General features: G+C 51.1%; 1 protein-coding gene and 1 long non-coding RNA gene across 2 annotated transcripts in view; both read left to right on the top strand.

Moving 5' to 3' along the window:
- The window catches only part of LOC144684701 (uncharacterized), a 466,848-nt gene that overhangs the window by 427,167 nt on the left and 14,496 nt on the right, over window positions 1–25,185 (top strand). The window lies entirely within an intron of this gene.
- LOC144684700 (protein FAM180A) overlaps window positions 1–25,185 on the top strand; it is a 46,826-nt gene that overhangs the window by 7,145 nt on the left and 14,496 nt on the right. Inside the window, exon 2 of the mRNA XM_078548827.1 lies at window positions 18,339–18,415. Coding sequence (XP_078404953.1) covers window positions 18,339–18,415 — 77 coding nt within the window. The remainder of the gene's footprint in view (window positions 1–18,338; window positions 18,416–25,185) is intronic.

The following is a 25,185-nucleotide window of genomic DNA, read 5'->3' as shown; positions in this document are numbered from 1 at the left end:
CCAATTAACAGGCTGCGTATGGGAGCCCTGACCAATTAACAGGCTGCGCCGTGGACGCCTGTACAATTTACAGGCTGTGCCTGGCAGCTCTGCCCAATTCACAGGCTGTGTCAGGGAGCCCAGTCCGATTAACAGGCTGTGTTTGTGAGCCCTGCCCAGATAACAGGCTGCACCTGGGCCCCCTGTACATTAACAGGCTGTGTCTGGGATCCCAGTCCAATTAACAGGCTGCACCTGGGAGTCTTGTCCAATTAACAGGCTGTGTCTGGGAGCCCTGTCCAATTAATTGGCTGCATCTGGGATTCCTGTCCAATTAATAGGTTCCGTCTGGGAGCCCTGTCCAAAAAACAGGCTACCTCTGGGAGCCCTGCCCAATTAATAGGGTGTGTCTTGGAGCCCTGTCCAATTAACTGGCTGTGTCTGTGTGCCCTGGACAATAACAGGCTGTGTCAAGGAGTCCAGTCCAATTAATAGGCTGCGTCTGAGGACCCTGTCCAACTAACAGGCTGTGTTTGTGAGCCCTGTCCAATTAACTGGCTGCATCTGGGAATACTGACCAATTAACAGGTTGCGCCTGGGAGCCCTGTCCAATTAACAGGCTGTGTCTGGGAGACCTGTCCAATAACAGGCTGTGTCTGGGAGCCCTGTCCAATCACAGGCTGTGTCTGGGAACCCTGTCCAATTAATAGGCTGTGTCTGGGATCCCTGTCGAATTAAAAGGCTGCACCTGGAAGCCCTGTCGAATTAACAGGCTGTGTCTTTTAGCCCAGTCCAATTAACAGGCTGCGTCAGGGGACACTGTCCAACTAATAGGCTGTGTTTGTGAGCCCTGTCCAATTAACTGGCTGCATCTGGGAATACTGACCAATTAACAGGTTGCGCCTGGGAACCCTGTCCAATTAACAGGCTGTGTCTGGAAGCCCTGTCCAATAACAGGCTGCGTCTGGGAGCCCTGCCCAATCACAGACTGTGTCTGGGAGCCCTGTCCAATTAACAGGCTCTATCTGGAAGCCCTGACCAATTTATAGGCTGCGTCTGGGTGACCTGTCCAATTAACAGGCTGCGTCTGGCAGCACTGTACAATGAACAGGCTGTGTCTCGGAGCCCTGTCCAATTAACAGGCTGCGTCTGGGAGCCTAGTGCAATTAACAGGCTGTGTCTTGGAGCCCTGTACAATTAACAGGCTGTGTTTGGGCATCCTGTCCCATAACAGGCTTTGTCTGGGAGCCTTGCCCAATAACAGGCTGCATCTGGGATACCTGTCCAATGAACAGGCTGCGTCTGGAAGCCCTGTCCAATAAATAGGCTGTGTCTGGAAGCCCTGTCCAATAACAGGCTACGTCTGGGAACCCTGTCCGATCACAGGCTGTGTCTGGGAACCCTGTCCAATTAATAGGTTCTGTATGGGAGCCCTGCCCAATTAACAAGCTGTGTCTGGGAGCCCTGTCCAATAACAGGCTGCGTCTGGGAGCCCTGCCCAATTACAGACTGTGTCTGGGAGCCCTGTCCAATTAACAGGCTGTATCTGGAAGCCTTGACCAATTAATAGGCTGCGTCTGGGAGACCTGTCCAATTAACAGGCTGCATCTGGCAGCCCTGTACAATGAACAGGCTGTGTCCCGGAGCCCTGTCCAATTAACAGGCTGTGTCTGGGAGCCCAGTGCAATTAACAGGCTGTGTCTTGGAGCCCTGTACAATTAACAGGCTGTGTCTGGGCATCCTGTCCCATAACAGGCTTTGTCTGGGAGCCTTGCCCAATAACAGGCTGCATCTGGGATCCCTGTCAATGAACAGGCTGTGTCTTGGAGCCCTGTACAATTGTCTGGCTGTGTCAGGGAGACCTGTCCAATGAACAGACTGTGTCTTGGAGCCCTGTCCAATTATCTGGCTGTGTCAGGGAGACCTGTCCAATTAACTGGCAGTATCTGGGAGCCCTGTCCAATTAACAGGCTGTGTTATGGAGCCCTGTCCAATTAACAGGCTGAGCCTGGGAACCCTATCCAATTAATAATCTGCGTCTGGGAGTCCTGTCCAATTAACAGGCTGTGTCTGGGAACCCTTTCCAATTATCAGGCTGTGAATAGGAGCCCAGTCCAATTAACAGGCTGTGCCTGGGAGCCCTGTTCAATTAACAGGCTGTGCTTGTGAACCCTGTCCATTTAGCAGGCTGCTTCATGAAACCCTGTCCAATTAATAGGCTGCATCTGGGAACCCTGTCCAATTAAAAGGCTGCACGTGGGAACCCTGTCCAATTAACAGGCTGCACATGGGAGCCCTGTCCAATAACAGACTGTGTCTGGCAACCCTGTATAATTAAAGGGCTGCGTCTTGGAGCCGTGTCCAAATAACAGGCTGCATCTGAGGGCCCTGTCCAATCAATAGGCTGCTTCTGGGAATCCCTGTCCAATTAACAGTCTGCGTCTGGGAGCACTGTCCAATAACAAGCTGCGCTTGGGACCCCTGTCCAATTAACAGGCTGCACCTGGGAGCCCTGTCCAATAACAGTCTGTTTCTGGGAATCCTGTCAAATAACAGGCTCTGCCTGGGAGACCTGACCAATAACAGGCGGTATCTGGAAGCCCTGTCCAATAACAGAATGTGTCTGGGAGACCTGTCTAATTATCAGGCTGTGCCTGGGAGCCCTGTCCAATTAACAGCCTGCGTCTGGGATTCCTGTCCAATTAACAGGCTGTGTCTTGGAGCCCTGTCCAATTAACGGGCTGTGTCTGTGAGCCTGTCCAATTAATTGGCTGCATCTGGGAATACTGACCAATTAACAGGCTGCGCCTGGGAGCCCTGTCCATTTAACAGGCTGCACCTGGGAGCCCTGTCCAATAACAGGCTGCGTCTGGGAGACCTGTCCGATCGCAGCCTAAGACTGGGAACCCTGTCCAATTAATAGGCTGCGTCTCGGAGCCCTGTCCAATAACAGGCCATATTTGCGAGTCCTGGCCAATTAACAGACTGCGTCTGGGAGACCTGTCCAATTAACAAGCTGTGTCTCAGGGCCCTGTCAAATTAACAGGCTGCGTATGGGAGCCCTGACCAATTAACAGATGTGTCTGGGAGCACTGTCCAATTAACTGGCTGCGCCTGGGATTCCTGTCCAATTAACAGGCTGTGTCTTGGAGCCCTGTCCAATTAACGGGCTGTGCCTGTCTGCCCTGTACAATAACAGGCTGTTTCAAGGAGCCCAGTCCAATTAACAGGCTGTGTCAGGGAGCCCTGTTCAATTAACAGGCTGTGTCTGTGAGCCCTGTCCAATTACTTGGCTGCATCTGGGAATACTGACCAATTAACAAGCTGTGCTTGTGAACCCTGTCCATTTAGCAGGCTGCTTCATGAAACCCTGTCCAATTATGAGGCTGCATCTGGGAACCCTGTCCAATTAAAAGGCTGCACGTGGGAACCCTGTCCAATTAACACGCTGCACCTGGGAGTCCTGCCAATAACAGACTGTGTCTTGGAGCCCTGTCCAATTAATAGGCTGCGTCTGGGAATACTGACCAATTAACAAGTTGCGCCTGGGAGCCCTGTCCATTTAACAGACTGCACCTGGGAGCCCTGTCCAATAACAGGCTGCGTCTGGGAGACCTGTCCGATCACAGTCTATGTCTGGGAACCCTGTCCAATTAACAGCCTGTATCTGGGAGTCCTGGCCAATTAATAGGCTGCGTCTGGGAGCCCTGTCCATTAACAGGCCGTATTTGCTTGTCCTGGCTAATTAACAGCCTGTATCTGGGAGACCTGTCCAATTAACAGGCTGCGTATGTGAGGCTGACCAATTAACAGGCTGTGACTGGGAGCACTGTCAAATTAACAGGCTGCGTCTGGGATTCCTGTCCAATTAACAGGCTGTGTCTTGGAGCCTTGTCCAATTAATAGGCTGTGCCTGTCTGCCCTGTACAATAACAGGCTGTATCAAGGAGCCCAGTCCAATAACAGGCTGCGCCAGGGGACCCTCTCCAACTAACAGGCTGTGTTTGTGAGCCCTGTCCAATTAATTGGCTGCATCTGGGAATACTGACCAATTAACAGACTGTGCCTGGGAGCCCTGTCCAATTAATAGGCTGTGTCTGGAAGCCCTGTCCAATAACAGGCTGCGTCTGCGAACCCTGTCCGATCACACGCTGTGTCTGGGAACCCTGTCCATTTAACAGCCTGTATCTGGGAGCTCTGCCCAATTAATAGGCTGTGTATGGGAGCCCTGCCCAATTAACAAGCTGTGTCTGGTAGCCCTGTCCAATAACAGGCTGCGTCTGGGAGCCCTGCCCAATCACAGGCTGCGTCTGGGAGCCCTGCCCAATCACAGACTGTGTCTGCGAGCCCTGCCCAATTAACAAGCTGTGTCTGGTAGCCCTGTCCAATAACAGGCTGCGTCTGGGAGCCCTGCCCAATCACAGACTGTGTCTGGGCGCCCTGTCCAATTAAAAGGCCGTATCTGGAATCCCTGACCAATTAATAGGCTGTGTCTGGGAGCCCTGTCCAATTAACAGGTTGTGTCTGGGCATCCTGTCCCATAAAAGGCTTTGTCTGGGAGCCTTGACCAATTAATAGGCTGCATCTGGGATCCCTGTCCAATGAACAGGCTGTGTCTGGGAGCCCTGTCCAATTATCTGGCTGTGTCAGGGAGACCTGTCCAATTAACAGGCTGTGTTGGGAACACTGTCCAATAACAGGCTGCACGTGGGAGCCCTGTACAAGTAACAGGCTGTGTCTGGGAGCCCTGTCCAATTAACAAGCTGTGTCTGGGAGCGCTGTCCAATTAACAGGCTGCGTCTCGGATCCCTGCCCAATTAACAGGCTGTGTCTCGGAGCCCTGTACAATTAACAGGCTGTGTCTGGGAGCCCTGTCCAATTAACAGGCTGCATCTGGGAGCCCTGTCCCATTAATAGGCAGTGTCTGGGAGCCGTGCCGAATTAAAAGGCTGCACCTGGGAGCCTAGTCCAATTAACTGTCAGTATCTAGGAGCCCTGTCCAATTAACAGGCTGTGTTTTGGATCCCTGTCCAATTAACAGGCTGCGCCTGGGAACCCTGTCCAATTAATAGTCTGCGTCTGGGAGTCCTGTCGAATTGACAGGCAGTGTCTGGGAGCCCTTTCCAATTAACGGCCTGTGAATAGGAGCCCAGTCCAATTAACAGGCTGTGCCTGGAAGCCCTGTCCAATTAACAGGCTGTGCCTGGGAGCCCTGTTCATTTAACAGGCTGTGCTTGTGAACCCTGTCCATTTAGCAGGCTGCTTCATGAAACCCTGTCCAATTAATAGGCTGCATCTGGGAACCCTGTCCAATTAAAAGGCTGCACGTGGGAACCCTGTCCAATTAATAGGCTGCACCTGGGAGCCCTGTCCAATAACAGACTGTGTCTGGCAGCCCTGTCCAATTAAAGGGCGGTGTCTGGGAGCCCTGACCAATTAACAGGCTGTATCTGGCAGCCCTGTCCAATCAATAGGCTGCTTCTGGGAATCCCTGTCCTATTAACACTCTGCGTCTGGGAGCACTGTCCAATAACAGGCTGTGCCTGGTCGTCCTGTCCAATTAACAGGCTGCAGCTGGAAGCCCTGTCGAATTAACAGGCTGTGTTTTGGATCCCTGTCCAATTAACAGGCTGTGTATGGGAGCCCTGACCAATTAACAGGCTGTGTCTGGGAGCTCTGTTCAATAACAGGCTGCGTCTAGGAGCCCTGCCCAATCACAGGCTGTGTCTGGGAGCCCTGTCCAATTAACAGGCTGTATCTGGAAGCCCTGACCAATTAATAGGCTGTGTCTGGGAGACCTGTCCAATTAACAGGCTGCGTCTGGCAGCACTGTACAATGAACAGGCTGTGTCTTGGAGCCCTGTACAATTAACAGGCTGTGTCTGGGCATCCTGTCCCATAACAGGCTTTGTCTGGGAGCCTTGCCCAATAACAGGCTGCATCTGGGATCCCTGTGCAATGAACAGGCTGTGTCTGGGAGCCCTGTCCAATTATCTGGCTGTGTCAGGGAGACCTGTCCAATTAACAGGCTGTGTCTGGGAACACTGTCCAATAACAGGCTGCACCTGGGAGCCCTGTCCAATTACCAGACTGCGTCTGGGAGCCTTGTTCAATTAACAGGATGCCTCTGTGAGCCCTGCCCAATTAACAGGCTGCATCTTGGAGCCCTGCCCTATTAACAGGCTGTGTCTGGCAGCCCTGTACAATTAACAGGCTGTGACTCGGAGACCTGTCCAATTAACAGGCTGTGTCTGGGAGCCCAGTGCAATTAACAGGCTGTGTATTGGAGCCCTGTCCAATTAACAGGCTGTGTCTTGGCATCCTGTCCCATAACAGGCTTTGTCTGGGAGCCTTGACCAATAACAGGCTGCATCTGGGATCCCTGTCCAATTAACAGGCTGTGTCTGGGTCCCTGTCCAATTAGCTGGCTGTATCAGGGAGACCTGTCCAATTAACTGGCTGTCTCTGGGAGACCTGTCCAATTAACAGGCTGTGTCTTGTAGCCCTGTCCAATTAATAGGCTGCATCTGGGAGCCCTGTCCAATTAATAGGCTGTCTTTTGGAGCCCTGTCTAATTAATAGGCGGCACTTTGGGAGCCCTGTCCAGTTAATAGGCTGCGTCTGGGAGACCTGTCCAATTAACAGGCTGTGACTTGTAGCCCTGTCCAATTAATAGGCTGCATCTGGGAGCCCTGTCCAGTTAATAGGCTGTGTTTTGGAGCCCTGTCCAATTAACAGGCTGCGCCTGTGAACCCAGTCCAATTAATAGGCTGCGTCTGGGAGCCCTGTCCAATTAACAGGCTGTGTCTGGGTGCCCTGTCCAATAACAGGCTGTGTCTAGCAGCCCAGTCCAATTAACAGGCTGTGTCTGGGAGCCCTGTTCAATTAATAGGCTGTGCTTGTGAGCCCTGTGCATTTAACAGGCTGCTTCAGGGTATCCTGTCCAATTAATAGGCTGCATCTGGGAACCCTGTCCAATTAACAGGCTGCGTCTGGGAGCACTATCCAATAACAAGCTGTGTCTGGGAGTCCTGTGCAACTTACAGGCTGTATCTGGGAGCCCTGTCCAATCAATAGGCTGCGTCTGGGAATCCCTGTCCAATTAACATTCTGCGTCTGGGAGCCTGTCCAATAACATTCTGTATATGGGAGTCCTGTCCAATAACAGGCTCTGTCTGGGAGACCTGTCCAATTAACAGGCTGTGCCTGGGAGCCCTGTCCAATTAACAGGCTGTGCCTGTGAACCCTGTCCATTTAGCAGGCTGCTTCATGAAACCCTGTCCAATTAATAGGCTGCATCTGGGAACCCTGTCCAATTAAAAGGCTGCACGTGGGAACCCTGTCCAATTAACAGGCTGCACCTGGGAGCCCTGTCCAATAACAGACTGTGTCTGGCAGCCCTGTCCAATTAAAGGGTGGTGTCTGGGAGCCCTGACCAATTAACAGGCTGTATCTGGCAGCCCTGTCCAATCAATAGGCTGCTTCTGGGAATCCCTGTCCTATTAACACTCTGCGTCTGGGAGCACTGTCCAATAACAGGCTGTGCCTGGGCGTCCTGTCCAATTAACAGGCTGCAGCTGGGAGCCCTGTCCAATTAACAGGCTGTGTCTGGGAGCCCTTTACAATGAATAGGCTGAGTCTGGGAGCACTGTCCAATTATCTGGCTGTGTCTGGGAGCCCTGTCCAATTAATAGGCTGCGTCTGGGATTCCTGTCCAATTAACAGGCTGTGTCTTGGAGCCCTGTCCAATTATCGGGCTGTGTTTGTGAGCCCTGTCCAATTAATTGGCTGCATCTGGGAATACTGACCAATTAACAGGTTGCGCCTGGGAGCCCTGTCCATTTAACAGACTGCACCTGGGAGCCCTGTCCAATAACAGGCTGCGTCTGGGAGACCTGTCCGATCACAGGCTGTGTCTGGGAACCCTGTCTAATTAACAGCCTGTATCTGGGAGCCCTGGCCAATTAATAGGCTGGTCTGGGAGCCCTGTCCAATAACAGGCCGTATTTGCTTGTCCTGGCCAATTAACAGACTACGTCTGGGAGACCTGTCCAATTAACAGGCTGCCTCTGGGAGCTCTGCCCAATTAACAAGCTGTGTCTCAGGGCCCTGTCCAATTAACAGGACATGTATGGGAGCCCTGACCAATTAACAAGCTGCGCAGTGGATGCCTGTACAATTTACAGGCTGTGCCTGGCAGCTCTGCCCAATTCACAGGCTGTGTCAGGGATAAAAACAAAAAGCTGAAAGCTACTGCGGATGCTGGAAATCCAAAACAAAAACAAAATTACCTGGAAAAACTCAGCAGGTCTGGCAGTATCGGTGGAGAAGAAATCAGTTAACGTTTCGAGTCTTCATGACCCTTCGGCAGAAATGAGTATAGTTAGGAGAAAGGCGAAATATAAGCTGGTCTAAGGTGGGGGGGTGGGGGGAGAGAGAAGTTGAGGGTGTGGTGAATGTGGAGATAAGCAAGCAGTGATAGGAGCAATAATCAAAAGATGTCACAGACAAAAGGATCAAAGAGGTGTTGAAGGTGGTGATATTGTCTAAGAAAAGTGCTAATTAAGAATGGAAGACAGGATACTCAAGGTACAGCTCTAGTGGGGGTGGGGTGGAAAGACTAACAAAGTTTTAGTTTTAGATTTAAAAATAATGGAAATAGGTGGGAAAAAAAGAATCTATATAAATTATTGAAAAAAAAAGGGAGGGGGGAGAAACGGGGTGGGGATGGGGGGAGTTTAAGATCTAAAGTTATTGAATTCAATATTCAGCCTGGAAGGCTGTAAAGTGCCTGGTTGGAAGATGAGGTGCTGTTCCTCCAGTTTGCGTTGGGCTTCACTGGAACAATGCAGCAAGCCAAGGACGGACATGTGGGCAAGAGAACAGGGTGGAGTGTTAAAATGGCAAACGACAGGGAGGTCTGGGTAATGCTTGCAGACAGACTGAAGGTGTTCTGCAAAGCGGACGCCCAGTTTGCGTTTGGTCTCTCCAATGTAGAGGAGACCGCATTGGGAGCAACGAATGCAGTAGACTAAGTTAGGGGAAATGCAAGTGAAATGCTGCTTCACTTGAAAGGAGTGTTTGGGCCCTTGGACGGTGAGGAGAGAGGAAGTGAAGGGGCAGGTGTTGCATCTTCTGCGTGGGCATGGGGAGGTGCCATAGGTGGGGGTTGAGGAGTAGGCGGTGATGGAGGAGTGGACCAGGGTGTCCCGGAGGGAACGATCCCTACGGAATGCCGTCAGGTGGGGTGAAGGGAAGATGTGTTTGGTGGTGGCATCATGCTGGAGTTGGCGGAAATGGCGGAGGATGATCCTTTGAATGCGGAGGCTGGTGGGGTGATAAGTGAGGACAAGGGGGACCCTATCATGTTTCTGGGAAGGAGGAGAAGGCGTGAGGGAGGATGCGCGGGATATGGGCCGGACACGGTTGAGGGCCCTGTCAACGACCATGGGTGGAAAACCTCGGTTGAGGAAGAAGGAGGACATGTCAGAGGAGCTGTTTTTGAAGGTAGCGTCATCAGAACAGATGCAACGGAGGCGAAGGAACTGAGAGAATGCGATGGATTCCTTACAGGAAGCGTGGTGTGAGGAGCTGTAGTCGAGCTGTAGTCGAGTCGTGTCAGGGAGCCCAGTCCGATTAACAGGCTGTGTCTGTGAGCCCTGCCCAATTAACAGGCTGCACCTGGACCCCCTGTACATTAACAAGTTGTGTCTGGGATCCCAGTCCAATTAAAAGCCTGCACCTGGGAGCTCTGTCCAATTAACATTCTGTACCTGGGAGCCCTGTCCAATTAATAGGCTGCATCTGGGATTCCTGTCCAATTAATAGGTTGCGTATGGGAGCCCTGTCCAATTAACAGGCTGCATCTGGGAGCCCTGCCCAATTAATAGGATGTGTCTTGGAGCCCTGTCCAATTAACTGGCTGTGTCTGTGTGCCCTGTCGAATTAATAGGCTGTGTTTTGGAGCCCAGTCCAATTAACTGGCTGCATTTGGGAATTCTGACCAATTAACAGGCTGCGCCTGGGAGCCCTGTCCAATTAACAGGCTGTGTCTGGGAGCCCTGTCCAATAACAGGCTGCGTCTGGGAGCCCTGTCCAATCACAAGCTGTGTCTGTGAACCCTGTCCAATTAATAGGCTGTGTCTGGGATCCCTGTCGAATTAAAAGGCTGCACCTGGAAGCCCTGCCGAATTAACAGGCTGTGTTTTTTATCCCTGTCCAATTAACAGGCTGTGTATGGGAGCCCTGACCAATTAACAGGCTGTGTCTGGGAGCTCTGTCCAATAACAGGCTGTGTCTAGGAGCCCTGCCCAATCACAGGCTGTGTCTGGGAGCCCTGTCGAATTAACAGGCTGTACCTGGGAGCCCCGTCCAATTAATAGGCTGCATCTGGGATTCCTGTCCAATTAATTGGCTGCGTCTGGTAACCCCGTCCAATTAACAGGCTGCGAGTGGGACCTGTCCAATTAACAGGCTGTGTCTGGAAGCCCTGTCCAATAACAGGCTGTGTCTGGGAGCCCTGTCCAATAACAGGCTGTGTCTGGGAACCCTGTCCATTTAAAAGGCTGCGTCTGGGAGCCCAGTCCAATTAATAGGCTGCGCCTGGAAGCCCTGTCCAATTAACAGGATGTGTCTGGAAGCCCTGTCCAATAACAGGCTGCGTCTGGGAACCCTGTCTGATCACAGGCTGTGTCTGGGAACCCTGTCCAATTAACAGCCTGTATCTGGGAGCCCTGTCCAATTAATAGGCTGCGTCTGGGAGCCCTGTCCAAATAACATGCTGCGTCTGGGAACCCGGTCCGATCACAGGCTGTGTCTGGGAACCCTGTCCAATTAACAGCTTGTATCTGGGAGCCCTGTACAATTAATAGGCTGCGTCTGAGAGCCCTGTCCAATAACACACCGTGTTTGCGAGTCCTGTCCAATTAACAGACTGCGTCTGGGAGACCTGTCCAAATAACAGGCTGTGTTTGTGAGCCCTGTCCAATTAATTGGCTGCATCTGGTAACCCTGTCCAATTAACAGGCTGCGAGTGGGACCTGTCCAATTAACAGGCTGTGTCTGGAAGCCCAGTCCAATAACAGGCTGTGTCTGGGAGCCCTGTCAAATAACAGTCTGTTTCTGGGAATCCTGTCCAATAACAGGCTCTGTCTGGGAGACCTGACCAATAACAGGCTGTTACTGGAAGCTCTGTCCAATAACAGAATGTATCTGGGAGCCCTGTCTCATTATCAGGCTGTGGCTGGGAGCCCTGTCCAATTAAGAGGCTGTGCCTGGGAGCCCTGTCCAATGAAAAGACTGAATCTGGGAGCACTGCCCAATTATCAGGCAGTGTCTGGCAGCCCAGTCCAATTAACAGGCTGCATCTGGGATTCCTGTCCAATTAACAGGCTGTGTCTTGGAGCCCTGTTCAATTAATGGGCTGTGCCTGTCTGCCATGCACAATAACAGGCTGTGTCAAGGAGCCCAGTCCAATTAACAGGCTGCGTCAGGGGACCCTGTCCAACTAACAGGCTGTGTTTGTGAGCCCTGTCCAATTAACTGGCTGCATCTGGGAATACTGACCAATTAACAGGCTGCGTCTGGGAGCCCTGTCCAATCACAGGCTGTGTCTGGGAACCCTGTCCAATTAATAGGCTGTGTCTACGATCCCTGTCGAATTAGAAGGCTGCACCTGGAAGCCCTGTCGAATTAACAGGCTGTGTTTTGGAGCCCTGTCCAATTAACAGGCTGTGTCTGGAAGCCCTGTCCAATTAATAGGCTGTGTCTGGGAGACCTGTCCAATTAACTGGCTGCGTCTGGGAGCCTTGTTCAATTAACAGGCTGCGTATGGGAGCCCTGCCCAATGAACAGGCTGCATATTGGAGCCCTGCCCAATTAACAGGCTGTGTCTGGCAGCCCTGTACAATTAACAGGCTGTGTCTCAGAGCCCTGTCCAATTAACAGGCTGTGTCTGGGCATCCCTGTCCCATAACAGGCTTTGTCTGGGAGCCTTGACCAATAACAGGCTGCATCTGGGATCCCTGTCCAATTAATAGGCTGCGTCTGGGAGCCCTGTCCAATTGACTGGCTGTATCAGGGAGACCTGTCCAATTAACAGGCTGCGTCTGGGAACACTGTCCAAAAGCAGGCTGCACCTGGGAGCCCTGTACAATTAACAGGCTGTGTCTGGGAGCCCTGTCCGATTAACAGGCTGCGTCTGGGAACATTGTCCAATTAACAGGCTGCACCTGGGAGCCCTGTACAATTAACAGGCTGTGTCTTGGAGCCCTGTCCAATTAATAGGCTGCATCTGGGAGCCCTGTCCAATTAATAGGCGGCACCTTGGGAGCCCTGTCCAGTTAATAGGCTGTGTTTTGGAGCCCTGTCCAATTAACAGGCTGCACCTGCGAACCCAGTCCAATTAACAGGCTGCGTCTGGGAGCCCTGCTCAATTAACAGGCTGCGTCTTGGAGCCCTGCCCAGTTAACTGGGTGTCCCTGGGATCCCTGTCCAATTAACAGGCTGTGTCTGTGAACCCTGTCCAATAACAGGCTCCGTCTGGGAGCCCTGCCCAATTAACAGGCTGCGTCTTGGAGTCCTGTCTGATTAATAGGCTGCATCTGGGATCCCTATCCAATAACAGGCTTTGTCTGGGAGCCTTGTCCAATTAACAGGCTGTGTCTGTGAACCCTGTCCAATAACAGGCTGCGTCTGGGAGCCCTGTCTGATTAACAGTCTGTGTCTGGGAACACTGTCCAATTACAGTCTGCGTCTGGGAGCCCTGTCCAATTAACAGGCTGTGTCTGGGCATCCTGTCCCATAACAGGCTTTGTCTGGGAGCCTTGACCAATAACAGGCTGCATCTGGGATCCCTGTCCAATTAACAGGCTGCGTCTGGGAGCCCTGTCCAATTGACTGGCTGTATCAGGGAGACCTGTCCAATTAACAGGCTGCGTCTGGGAACACTGTCCAATAACAGGCTGCACCTGGGAGCCCTGTACAATTAACAGGCTGTGTCTGGGAGCCCTGTCCGATTAACAGGCTGCATCTGGGAACCCTGTACAATTAACAGGCTGTGTCTGGGAGCAGTCGCCAATTAATAGGCTGCGCCTGGCAGCCCTGTTCACTTAAATGGCTGTCTCTGGGAGACCTGTCCAACTAACAGGCTGTGTCTTGGAGCCCTGTCCAATTAACAGGCTGCATCTGGGAGCCCTGTCCAATTAATAGGCGGCACCTTGGGAGCCCTGTCCAATTAATAGGCTGTGTTTTGGAGCCCTGTCCAATTAACAGGCTGCACCTGCGAACCCAGTCCAATTAATAGGCTGCGTCTGAGAGCCCTGTCCAATTAACAGGCTGCGTCTGGGAACCCTGCTCAATTAACAGGCTGCGTCTTGGAGCCCTGCCCAGTTAACTGGGTGTCCCTGGGATCCCTGTCCAATTAATAGTCTGTGTCTGTGAACCCTGTCCAATAACAGGCTCCGTCTGGGAGTCCTGTCCAATTAACAGGCTGCGTCTTGGAGCCCTGTCTGATTAATAGGCTGCATCTGGGATCCCTATCCAATAACAGGCTTTGTCTGGGAGCCTTGTCCAATTAACAGGCTGTGTCTGTGAACCCTGTCCAATAACAGGCTGCATCTGCGCACCCTGTCCAATAACAGGCTTCGCCTGGGAGCCCTGTCCAATTAACAGGCTGTGTCTGTGAACCCTGTCCAATAACAGGCTGCGTCTGGGAGCCCTGTCCAATTAACAGTCTGTGTCTGTGAACACTGTCCAATTAACAGTCTGTGTCTGGGAACCCTGTCCAATTACAGGCTGCGTCTGTGAGCCCTGTCCAATTAACAGGCTGTGTCTGGGCATCCTGTCCCATAACAGGCTTTGTCTGGGAGCCTTGACCAATAACAGGCTGCATCTGGGATCCCTGTCCAATTAACAGGCTGCGTCTGGGAGCCCTGTCCAATTGACTGGCTGTATCAGGGAGACCTGTCCAATTAACAGGCTGCGTCTGGGAACACTGTCCAATAACAGGCTGCACCTGGGAACCCTGTACAATTAACAGGCTGTGTCTGTGAGCCCTGTCCGATTAACAGGCTGCGTCTGGGAACACTGTCCAATGAACAGGCTGCACCTGGGAGCCCTGTACAATTAACAGGCTGTGTCTGGGAGCACTCGCCAATTAATAGGCTGCGCCTGGCAGCCCTGTTCACTTAAATGGCTGTCTCTGGGAGACCTGTCCAATTAACAGGCTGTGTCTTGGAGCCCTGTCCAATTAATAGGCTGCATCTGGGAGCCCTGTCCAATTAATAGGCGGCACCTTGGGAGCCCTGTCCAGTTAATAGGCTGTGTTTTGGAGCCCTGTCCAATTAACAGGCTGCACCTGCGAACCCAGTCCAATTAATAGGCTGCGTCTGGGAGCCCTGTCCAATTAACAGGCTGCGTCTGGGAACCCTGCTCAATTAACAGGCTGCGTCTTGGAGCCCTGCCCAGTTAACTGGGTGTCCCTGGGATCCCTGTCCAATTAACAGGCTGTGTCTGTGAACCCTGTCCAATAACAGGCTGCATCTGGGAGCCCTGTCCAATTAACAGTCTGTGTCTGTGAACCCTGTCCAATAACAGGCTCCATCTGGGAGCCCTGTCCAATTAACAGGCTGCGTCTTGGAGCCCTGTCTGATTAATAGGCTGCATCTGGGATCCCTATCCAATAACAGGCTTTGTCTGGGAACCCTGTCTAATTACAGGCTGTGTCTGGGAGCCTTGTCCAATTAACAGGCTGTGTCTGTGAACCCTGTCCAATAACAGGCTCCATCTGGGAGCCCTGTCCAATTAACAGGCTGCGTCTTGGAGCCCTGTCTGATTAATAGGCTGCATCTGGGATCCCTATCCAATAACAGGCTTTGTCTGGGAACCCTGTCTAATTACAGGCTGTGTCTGGGAGCCTTGTCCAATTAACAGGCTGTGTCTGTGAACCCTGTCCAATAACGGGCTGTGTCTGCGTGCCCTGTCCAATAACAGGCTTCGCCTGGGAGCCATGTCCAATTAACAGGCTGTGTCTGTGAACCCTGTCCAATAACAGGCTGCGTCTGGGAGCCCTGTCCAATTAACAGTCTGTGTCTGTGAACCCTGTCCAATTACAGGCTGCGTCTGTGAGCCCTGTCCAATTAATAGGCTGTGTCTGTGAACCCTGTCCAATAACAGGCTGCGTCTGGGAGCCCTGCCCAAAGAACAGACTGCGTCTGGGATCCCTGTCCAATTAACAGCCTGTCCCTGGGAGCCCTGCTCAATTAACAGGCTGTGTCATGGAGCCCTGTCCAATTAACGGGCTGTGCCTGTGTGCCCTGTACAATAACAGGCTGTGTCAAGGAGCCCAGTCTAATTAACAGGCTGCGTCAGGGGACCCTGTCCAATATCATGCTGCATCTGGGGTTCCTGTCCAATTAACAGGCTGTGTCTTGGAGCCCTGTCCAATTAACGGGCTGTGCCTGTGTGCCCTGTACAATAACAGGCTGTGTCAAGGAGCCCAGTCTAATTAACAGGCTGCGTCAGGGGACCCTGTCCAATATCATGCTGCATCTGGGGTTCCTGTCCAATTAACGGGCTGTGCCTGTGTGCCCTGTACAATAACAGGCTGCGTCAGGGGACCCTGTCAAATTAAAAGGCTGCACCTGGGAGCCTGGTCTAAATAACTGGCTGTGTTTTGGAGCCCTGTCCAATTAACAGGCTGCGCCTGGAAGCCCTGTCCAATTAAAAGGCTGTGTTTTGGAGCCCTGTCCAATTAACAGGCTGCCACTGGGAGCCCGGTCCAATTAATAGGCTGCACCTGGGAGCCCTGTCCAATTAACAGGCTGCACCTGGGAGCCTGCCCAATTAACAGGCTGCACCTGGGAGCCTGCCCAATTAACAGGCTGTGTCTGGGAGCCCTGTCCAATAACAGGCTGCGTCTGGGAGCCCTGCCCAACCACAGGCTGTGTCTGGGAGCCCTGACCAATAACAGAATGTGTCTGGGAGCCCTGTCTAATTATCAGGCTGTTCCTGGGAGCCCTGTCCAATTAAGAGGCTGTGTCTGGGAGCCCTGTCCAACTAACAGGCTGTGTTTGCGAACCCTGTCCAATTAATTGGCTGCATCTGGTAACCCTGTCCAATTAACAGGCTGCGAGTGGGACCTTTCCAATTAACAGGCTGTCTGGAAACCCTGTCCAATAACAGGCTGTGACTGGGAACCCTGTCCATTTAAAAGGCTGTGTCTGGGAGCCCAGTCCAATAACAGGCTGTGACTGGGAACCCTGTCCATTTAAAAGGCTGTGACTGGGAGCCCTGTCCAATTAACAGGATGTGTCTGGGAGCCCAGTCCAATTATCAGGCTGTGTCTGGGAGCCCTGTCCAATTAACAGGCTGTGCCTGGGAGCCCTGTCCAATTAACAGGCTGTGCCTGGGAGCCCTGTCCAATTAACAGGCTGTGTCTGTGAACCCTGTCCAATAACAGGCTGCGTCTGGGAGCCCTGTCCAATTAACAAGCTGTGTCTGTGAACCCTGTCCAATTACAGGCTGTGTTTGGGAGCCCTGTCCAATTAACAGGCTGTGTCTGTGAACCCTGTCCAATTACAGGCTGTGTCTGGGAGCCTTGTCCAATTAACAGGCTGTGTCTGTGAACCCTGTCCAATAACAGGCTGCGTCTGGGCGCCCTGTCAAATAACAGGCTTCGCCTGGGAGCCCTGTCCAATTAACAGGCTGTGTCTGTGAACCCTATCCAATAACAGGCTGCGTCTGGGAGCCCTGTCCCATTAGCAGTCTGTGTCTGTGAACCCTGTCCAATAACAGTCTGTGTCTGGGAACCCTGTCCAATTAACAGGCTGTGTCTGTGAACCCTGTCCAATTACAGGCTGCGTCTGTGAGCCCTGTCCAATTAACAGGCTGTGTCTGTGAACCCTGTCCAATAACAGGCTGCATCTGGGTGCGCTGTCCAATAACAGGCTGTGTCTGGGAACCCTGCCCAATAACAGTCTGTGTCTGGGAACCCTGTCCAATTAACAGGCTGTGTCTGGGAGCCCTGTCCAATAACAGGCTGCGTCTGGGAACCCTGCCCAATAACAGTCTGTGTCTGGGAGCCCTGTCCAATTAACAGGCTGCGTCTGGGAGCCCTGTCCAATAACAGGCTGCGTCTGGGAACCCTGCCCAATAACAGTCTGTGTTTGGGAGCCCTGTCCAATTAACAGGCTGTGTCTGTGAACCCTGTCCAATAACAGGCTGCATCTGGCAGCCCTGTCTTATTAAGGACAATGGGCAGGCCCCACAGCTGGGAGAGCCAATCAAAGTGCCCGAGCATGAGGGCCGCTGGGAGAGGTGGGCACTGCGGATGTAGGTGTGAGAACATGAAGGCTCCTCAAGGTGGAGGCAACCGCTGAACACTGTAGAACGTTTAAACCAGCAAGAGGCCACAGCTGTCAGGCGATCAGCATTGTGGAGCTGAACCCCTTCACAGGATGGCCCGTGGCTGCAGCCATGGCCCTCTGGCAATTAACCATGGCTGTTGGGTTGGGGGGCCAAGTAAATGAGGCATCAACTGCTTTCCTCCAGCAGGCTGTCTCTATCCATAGGCTCGGCTGCAGCCTCAGTGGAGGTTGTTTGTCGGGGGGGTGGGGGGGTGTTTACATGGGGTTTGGGGATGAGGGGGCACTGCCATCAGGAAAATTGCAGTGCCTGATGAGAGCCATCAATACACAATCTAGCTGATGTAATTGGCTGCTTGCCTCTGTGACCACCCACCCTCACTCCCCCGAAATAACCTCCAGGAGAGTATGCCAGGGGCATCAACATGCCAGTGAACTGGCAAATGGGACAATAGCACAGAAACGCTGGCACGCTCGTGTCCACTCTCAAGCCCCTCAGCCCAATGTAAATTCTGGCCCTGGTGACCACCCTTGTTACCCCTATGCTGGGGTTTCTTTATTAGAAATAGAATGGAGCTGAACTGGTGGCTAAGTCCAGAGGCAGGATGTTAATGGTGTTACTCCAGGAAAAAGCCTCGCCAAGCCCATTCAATATGTGATTGCCTTCCTGACTGGAATATGATCCTGCCATTCTGGCAGTGACTATGTGGATAAGATTCCAGCCAGCCTATTCATAATTACTGACTATTTACACATGAACTTTACATAGTGGCTATACTCAATAATGTTAATCATTGACAGTATTTATCAACTAGATTTAATCACTGACTGTGTTACTCACATTTCATTTCGGACTGCACGTGTCCATGATTTTTAGTTGCTATATGAGTGTCTCTGAGACTCTTGGTGAATGGACTGATGTTGATGCAGATGAATGTGTGTGGGGATGGACCAGATTATCATGCATTGTGCTCATTGGTTGTTCTTTGGTTGCAGACACGTTTTGGGGACCTCAATCTGATGTGCCAATTGTGTTCCATCGAGATGTTGGGGATACCTTCCTGATATATGAGGTAAAGTTCCTCAGGTTCTGCTGGTTGAGGCACAATCACATGTGTCCACACCTTCAAACAGGCTTGTACACAGTGCCCAGGAGAGGAGGGTGCAGATAGTGCTAATCGCCAGGGCCTGGGCTCATTGGCTGAGTAGCCCGTCAATCTAGATGGTCCAAAGCAGCCTATCAGACCTCCTGATTGACAGGCTATTCAGCCTGAACAGCAGCAATGATTGGCCCAGTAGGACATGCTAGATTGGACTGGGGTGCTGTGTTTGCTTTCTTCTCTGGCTCTGGCTGTGGCTCTGGCTGGAGCCTACTAGAGATCAAGCTAAGTGCCTGGCTTTGTCTCTACATTTACTTTACTTCCCCAGCCCACTCCCTCACCCCCATCCCACAAAGGTCCTTCCCTCCCGACCTCTTCTCTGACTCCTGACGTTCTCCACCAGTCCAATCCCTCGACATCATCAACGATGGTGTCTGTGGCCCAGGGGACTTCCCCTCCCGGCCTCATCGCCTAATCTTCCACATGGCCAAAGGTCTGGTAGGGGCCTTTGACTCATCCGAATGGTCGGGTGCTGCTTCGATATTTTACCAGCAAGACAAGATGTTTTATTGATCTCTATAAACATGTGACATCGTGCTTAATATTAGGGGCTCCATTTAGTGGTGACTAGTTACATAATCCAGCCAGAATGGAAATGATTGAGCTATTCTCCCATCAATAACACCTGGAATCTAGCAATTCTCTTGATTTTGTGAATCTAATTTGTATTAGGAAGCTATCCCTCACTTATTGCATTTTGCTGGGGAAATAATCCTGCTGCAAACTGTTACTTTGCTCAAGAGTTTGAATACTCCAAGCCCTGCTCTGCCTCCAACTCGCTCACTGACACAGCGGAGTCAATATTCTGTTTGAATATTGAATATGGAGACAATCTTTTTTTTTCCGTTCAGAACAGGTAGTCAAAATATATAAAACAAAAGCTAGTGGTTTTCTTGCAATCTGGGTTGCAAGTATTAAATCTTTCTCTGGAATATGAATTTACTGTTCTGATGAAAGATCATCAATGTGAAATGTTAACTGTTTCTCGTCACAGATGCTGCCTGACCTGCTGAGTTTTAGCAGCATTTTTTGTTTTTATTTCAGATTTCCAATATCTGCAGTAGCTTATGGATTTATTGTCACTGTGCCTGGTGCAATGTACAGAACATGTTAATGAGGCGGTCAATGAAATCAGTGTTATTGTGTTTATAACATTATGCATTGTATATCTATAACATGGTGCATGATATATTTATAACATTTATAACATTGTTACAATTAATGGAATGGTGTCCTGTCAAATTGATAATATTGCATGATATGCCGTTAAAATAAAATTTATACCTTGTGGTTTGTTTAGTAGCTGCTGTGGGATCACCTATAGCACACAAACTAACACCGCATTATATCATTGCTACTCTTGATAATGACCCATGCTGCATATATATTGGACGATATTTGGATGCCAACAATGGGTGTTATCATTTACTCGGACCTTTCTGTGGTTGCTTGGTGAGTTGATTAGTGAATCTTGAAGGAGGGAAAAAATAGCATCCATGATTGAGGGGGAGGGTTCCAGGGCAGGGGGTGGGGAAAGGGACCAGGAACAGGGGAAGCCCATGATTTTTCTCCCTGGCCCTGCATGTACACATGAGTGTGAAAACAGGCATGTATTAAACACACAGAAACTGCTGGAAAAACTCAGCAGGTCTAACAGCATTTGTGGCGAGAAAAACAAAGTTAACATTTCGAGTCCGCATGATTCTTCTTCAGAGCTAAGAGGCCACATCCTAGGGCAATGATGGCCACCACAGAAATGCAAGATTTGCCTTTCATTCTGAGACAGCAGCTTCAAAAATATACTCCTCGTTGTCCATATAATCTCCAAAGATCATTGGCTTCATATTGGAAAGTGCCATTGACAACAGGGGACCGTGTTGTTGCCCCTTGACTCTGGTGATAAAGTATTATGCTCACACAAAACATGTGTACACACAGACACAGGATATACGCCATGCACTCAAACATAAAATCAGAAAATCACAAGAATTAGGTGCAAGGGTAGGCCAATCAGCCCATCAAGCCTGCTCGGCCTTTCAATAAGATCATGGCTGATCTGATGGGGCTTTAATTCCACTTTCCTGTCTGTCCCCAATTCACTTTGACTCTCCTCACAATCAAAACACTGTCTAACTCAGCCTAGAATACATTCAATGACCCAGCCTCCCCTGCTCTCTGTGGAAGAGAATTCCATTCACTAAGAACCCTCCGAGAAGATATTCCTCCTCATCTCCAACCTAATTGGGCTCAGACAGACACACACTCTCACACAGAAACACGCTCGCAGACACAGACAGACTCTCGCTCACATACACACACTCTGGCTCACTCAAACACGCTCTCGCGCACACAGACACACATTCACGTTCACACAGACACACACTCATGCCCCCAAAGAGACACAGACTCCTGCTCACACAGACACACATTCTCGCTCACACAGAAACACACTCTCGCTCACAGACACAGACTCTTGCTGACACACACACACATTCTCGCTCACACAGACACAGACTCTCACTCACACAGACAAGCAATCTTGCTCACACAGACACACACTCTCGCACACAGACACATTCTCGCTCACACAGATGCACACTCTCGCACACAGACATACTCTCGCTCACAAAGACACACACTCACGCTCACAAAGACACAGACTCTCGCTCACACAGACACACACTCTCACTCACACAGACACAGACGCTCGGTCACACAGACACACACTCTCGCTCACACAGACACAGACTCGCACTCACACAGATACACACTCTCACTCACACAGACACAGAATCTCACTCACCCAAACACTCTCGATCACAGAGACACAGACTCTTGCTCACACAGACACACATCCTCTCTCACACAGACACAGACTCTCGCTCACACAAACACTCTCTCTCTTACACAGGCATACTCTCGCTCACACAGACACACTCTTGCTCACACAGACACATACTCTCACCCACACAGAAACAGACTCTAGCTCACACAGACACACTCTCGCTCACTCAAACAAGCTCTCGCTCACACAGATACACTCTGGCAGACACAAAAACTTTCACACAAACACAGATTCGCACTCACACAGATACACACTCTCGCTCACTCAAACACAGAATCTCACTCACACAGACACAGGGTCTTGATCACAGAGACACAGGCTTTCGCTCACACAGATACACTGTCACTCACTCAAACACGCTCCTGCTCACACAGACACACATTCTCACTCACACAGACACACACTCTCGCTCACACAGACACACACTCTCCCTCACACAGACACAGACTCGCACTCACACAGATACACACTCTCACTCACACAGACAGAGAATCTCACTCACACAGACAAACACTCTCGCTCACACAGACACAGACTCTTGCTCACACAGACACACATTCTCTCTCACACAGGCACAGACTCTCGCTCACACAAACACGCTCTCGCTTACACAGGCATACTCTCACTCACACAGACACATACTCTCGCCCACACAGAAACAGCCTCTCGCTCACACAGACACACACTCTCGCTCACTCAAACACAGGATCTCACTAACACAGACGCAGGGTCCCGATCACAGAGACACAGACTTTCGCTCACACAGATACACTGTCACTCACTCAAACACGCTCCTGCTCACACAGACACATATTCTCACTCACACAGACACACACTCTCGCTCACACAGACACACATTCTCGCTCACACAGACACAGACTCTCGCTCACACAGACAAGCAAACTCGCTCACACAGACACACACTCTCGCACACAGACACACTCTCGCTCACACGGACATACTCTCGCTCACACAGACACAGACTCTAGCTCACACAGACACATACACTCGCCCACACAGACACACTCGCTCACACAGACACATACTCTTGCCCACACAGAAACAGACTCTAGCTCACACAGACACACTCTCGCTCACACAGACACACTCTCGCTCACACAGACACACACTCTTGCTCACACAGACACAGACTCTCACTCACACAGAAACAGACTCTAGCTCACACAGACACACACTCTCACTCACTCAAACAAGCTCTCGCTCACACAGATACACTCTCGCAGACACACACACTTGCACACAAACACAGAATCGCACTCACACAGATACACACTGTCACACACACAGACACAGAATCTCACACAGGCACACACTCTCGCTCACTCAAACACAAAATCTCATTCACACAGACACAGGTTCTCGATCACAGAGACACAGACTTTCGCTCACACGGATACAATGTCACTCACTCAAACACGCTCCTGCTCACACAGACACACATTCTCACTCACACAGAAACACACTCTCGCTCACAGACATAGACTCTTGCTGACACACACACACATTCTCGCTCACACAGACACAGACTCTCGCTCACACAGACACACACTCTCGCTCGCTCAAACAGGGAATCTCACTCACACAGACACAGGGTCTCGATAACAGAGACACAGACTTTCGCTCAGACAGATACACTGTCACTCACTCAAACACGCTCCTGCTCACACAGACACACATTCTCACTCACACAGACACAGAATCTTGCTCACACAGGCACAGTCTCGCTCACTCAAACATGCTCTCGCTCACGGACACAGACTCTTGCTGACACACATACACATTCTCGCTCACATAGACACAGACTCTCACTCACACAGACAAGCAATCTCGCTCACACAGACACACACTCTCGCACACAGACACACTCTCGCTTACACAGACGCACACTCTCGCACACAGACACACTCTCGCTCACACAGACACACACAGTCGCTCACAAAGTCACAGACTCTTGCTCACACAGACACACTCTCGCTCACACAGACACACACTCTCACTCACACAGACACAGACTCTCACTCACACAGACACACACTCTCACACACCCAGACACAGACTCTTGCTCACTCAAACAAACTCTCGCTCACACAGATACACTCTCACAGACACACACACTTTCACACAATCACAGATTCACACTCACACAGATACACACTGGCACACACACAGACACAGAATCTCACTCACACAGGCACACACTCTCGCTCACTCAAACACAGAATCTCACTCACACAGACACAGGGTCTCGCTCACACAGACACACACTCTCGCTCACAGACACACACACTTTCACACAAACACAGATTTGCACTCACACAGATACACACTGTCACACACACAGACACAGAATCTCACTCACACAGGCACACACTCTCGCTCACTCAAACACAGAATCTCACTCACACAGACACAGGGCCTCGATCACAGAGACACAGACTTTCGCTCACACAGATACACTGTCACTCACACAAACACGCTCCTGCTCACACAGACACACATTCTCACTCACACAGACACACACTCTCGCTCACACAGACACACACTCTCGCTCACACAGACACAGACTCTCGCTCACACAGACACACACTCTCATTCACACAGACACGCACTCTCGCTCACACAAACACGCTTTCGCTTACACAGGCATACTCTCGCTCACACAGAAACAGACTCTCGCTCACACAGACACATACACTCGCCCACATAGACACAGACTCTAGCTCACACAGACACACTCTCGCTCACTCAAACAAGCTCTCGCTCACACAGATACACTCTCGCAGACACACACACGTTCACACGAACACAGATTCGCACTCACACAGATACACACTGTCACACACACAGACACAGAATCTCACTCACACAGACACAGGGTCTCGATCACAGAGACACAGACTTTCGCTCACACAGATACACTGTCACTCACACAAACACGCTCCTGCTCACACAGAGACACATTCTCACTCACACAGAAACACACTCTCGCTCACAGACACAGACCCTTGCTGACACACACACACATTCTCGCTCACACAGACACAGACTCTCACTCACACAGACACAGACTCTCGCTCACACAGACACAGAATCTCACTCACACAGACACATACACTCGCCCACACAGACACAAACTCTCGCTCACACAGGCACACACTCTCGCTCACTCAAACACAGAATCTCACTCACACAGACACAGGGTCTCAATCACAGAGACACAGACTTTCGCTCACACAGATACACTGCCACTCACTCAAACACGCTCCTGCTCACACAGACACACATTCTCACTCACACAGAAACACACTCTCGCTCACAGACATAGACTCTTGCTGACACACACACACATTCTCGCTCACACAGACACAGACTCTCACTCACACAGACAAGCAATCTCGCTCACACAGACACACACTCTCGCACACAAACACACTCTCGCTCACACAGACGCACACTCTCGCACACAGACACACTCTCGCTCACACAGACACACTCTCGCTCACACAGACACAGACACTCGCTCACACAGACACACACTCTCACTCACACAGACACAGACTCTCGCTCACACAGACACACACTCTCGCTCACACAGTCACAGACTCGCACTCACACAGATACACACTCTCACTCACACAGACACAGAATCTCACTCACACAGACAAACACTCTCGCTCACAGAGACACAGACTCTCGCTCACACAGACACACACTCTCGCTCACAGACACAGAATCTCACTCACACAAACAAACACTCTCGCTCACAGAGACACAGACTTTCGCTCACACAGATACACTGTCACTCACTCAAACACGC

The sequence above is a fragment of the Cetorhinus maximus genome, chromosome 9 (assembly GCF_964194155.1).
Source record: "Cetorhinus maximus chromosome 9, sCetMax3.hap1.1, whole genome shotgun sequence".
NCBI classification, from domain to species: Eukaryota; Metazoa; Chordata; class Chondrichthyes; order Lamniformes; family Cetorhinidae; genus Cetorhinus; species Cetorhinus maximus.
This window is presented reverse-complemented; position numbering and strand designations above follow the sequence as displayed.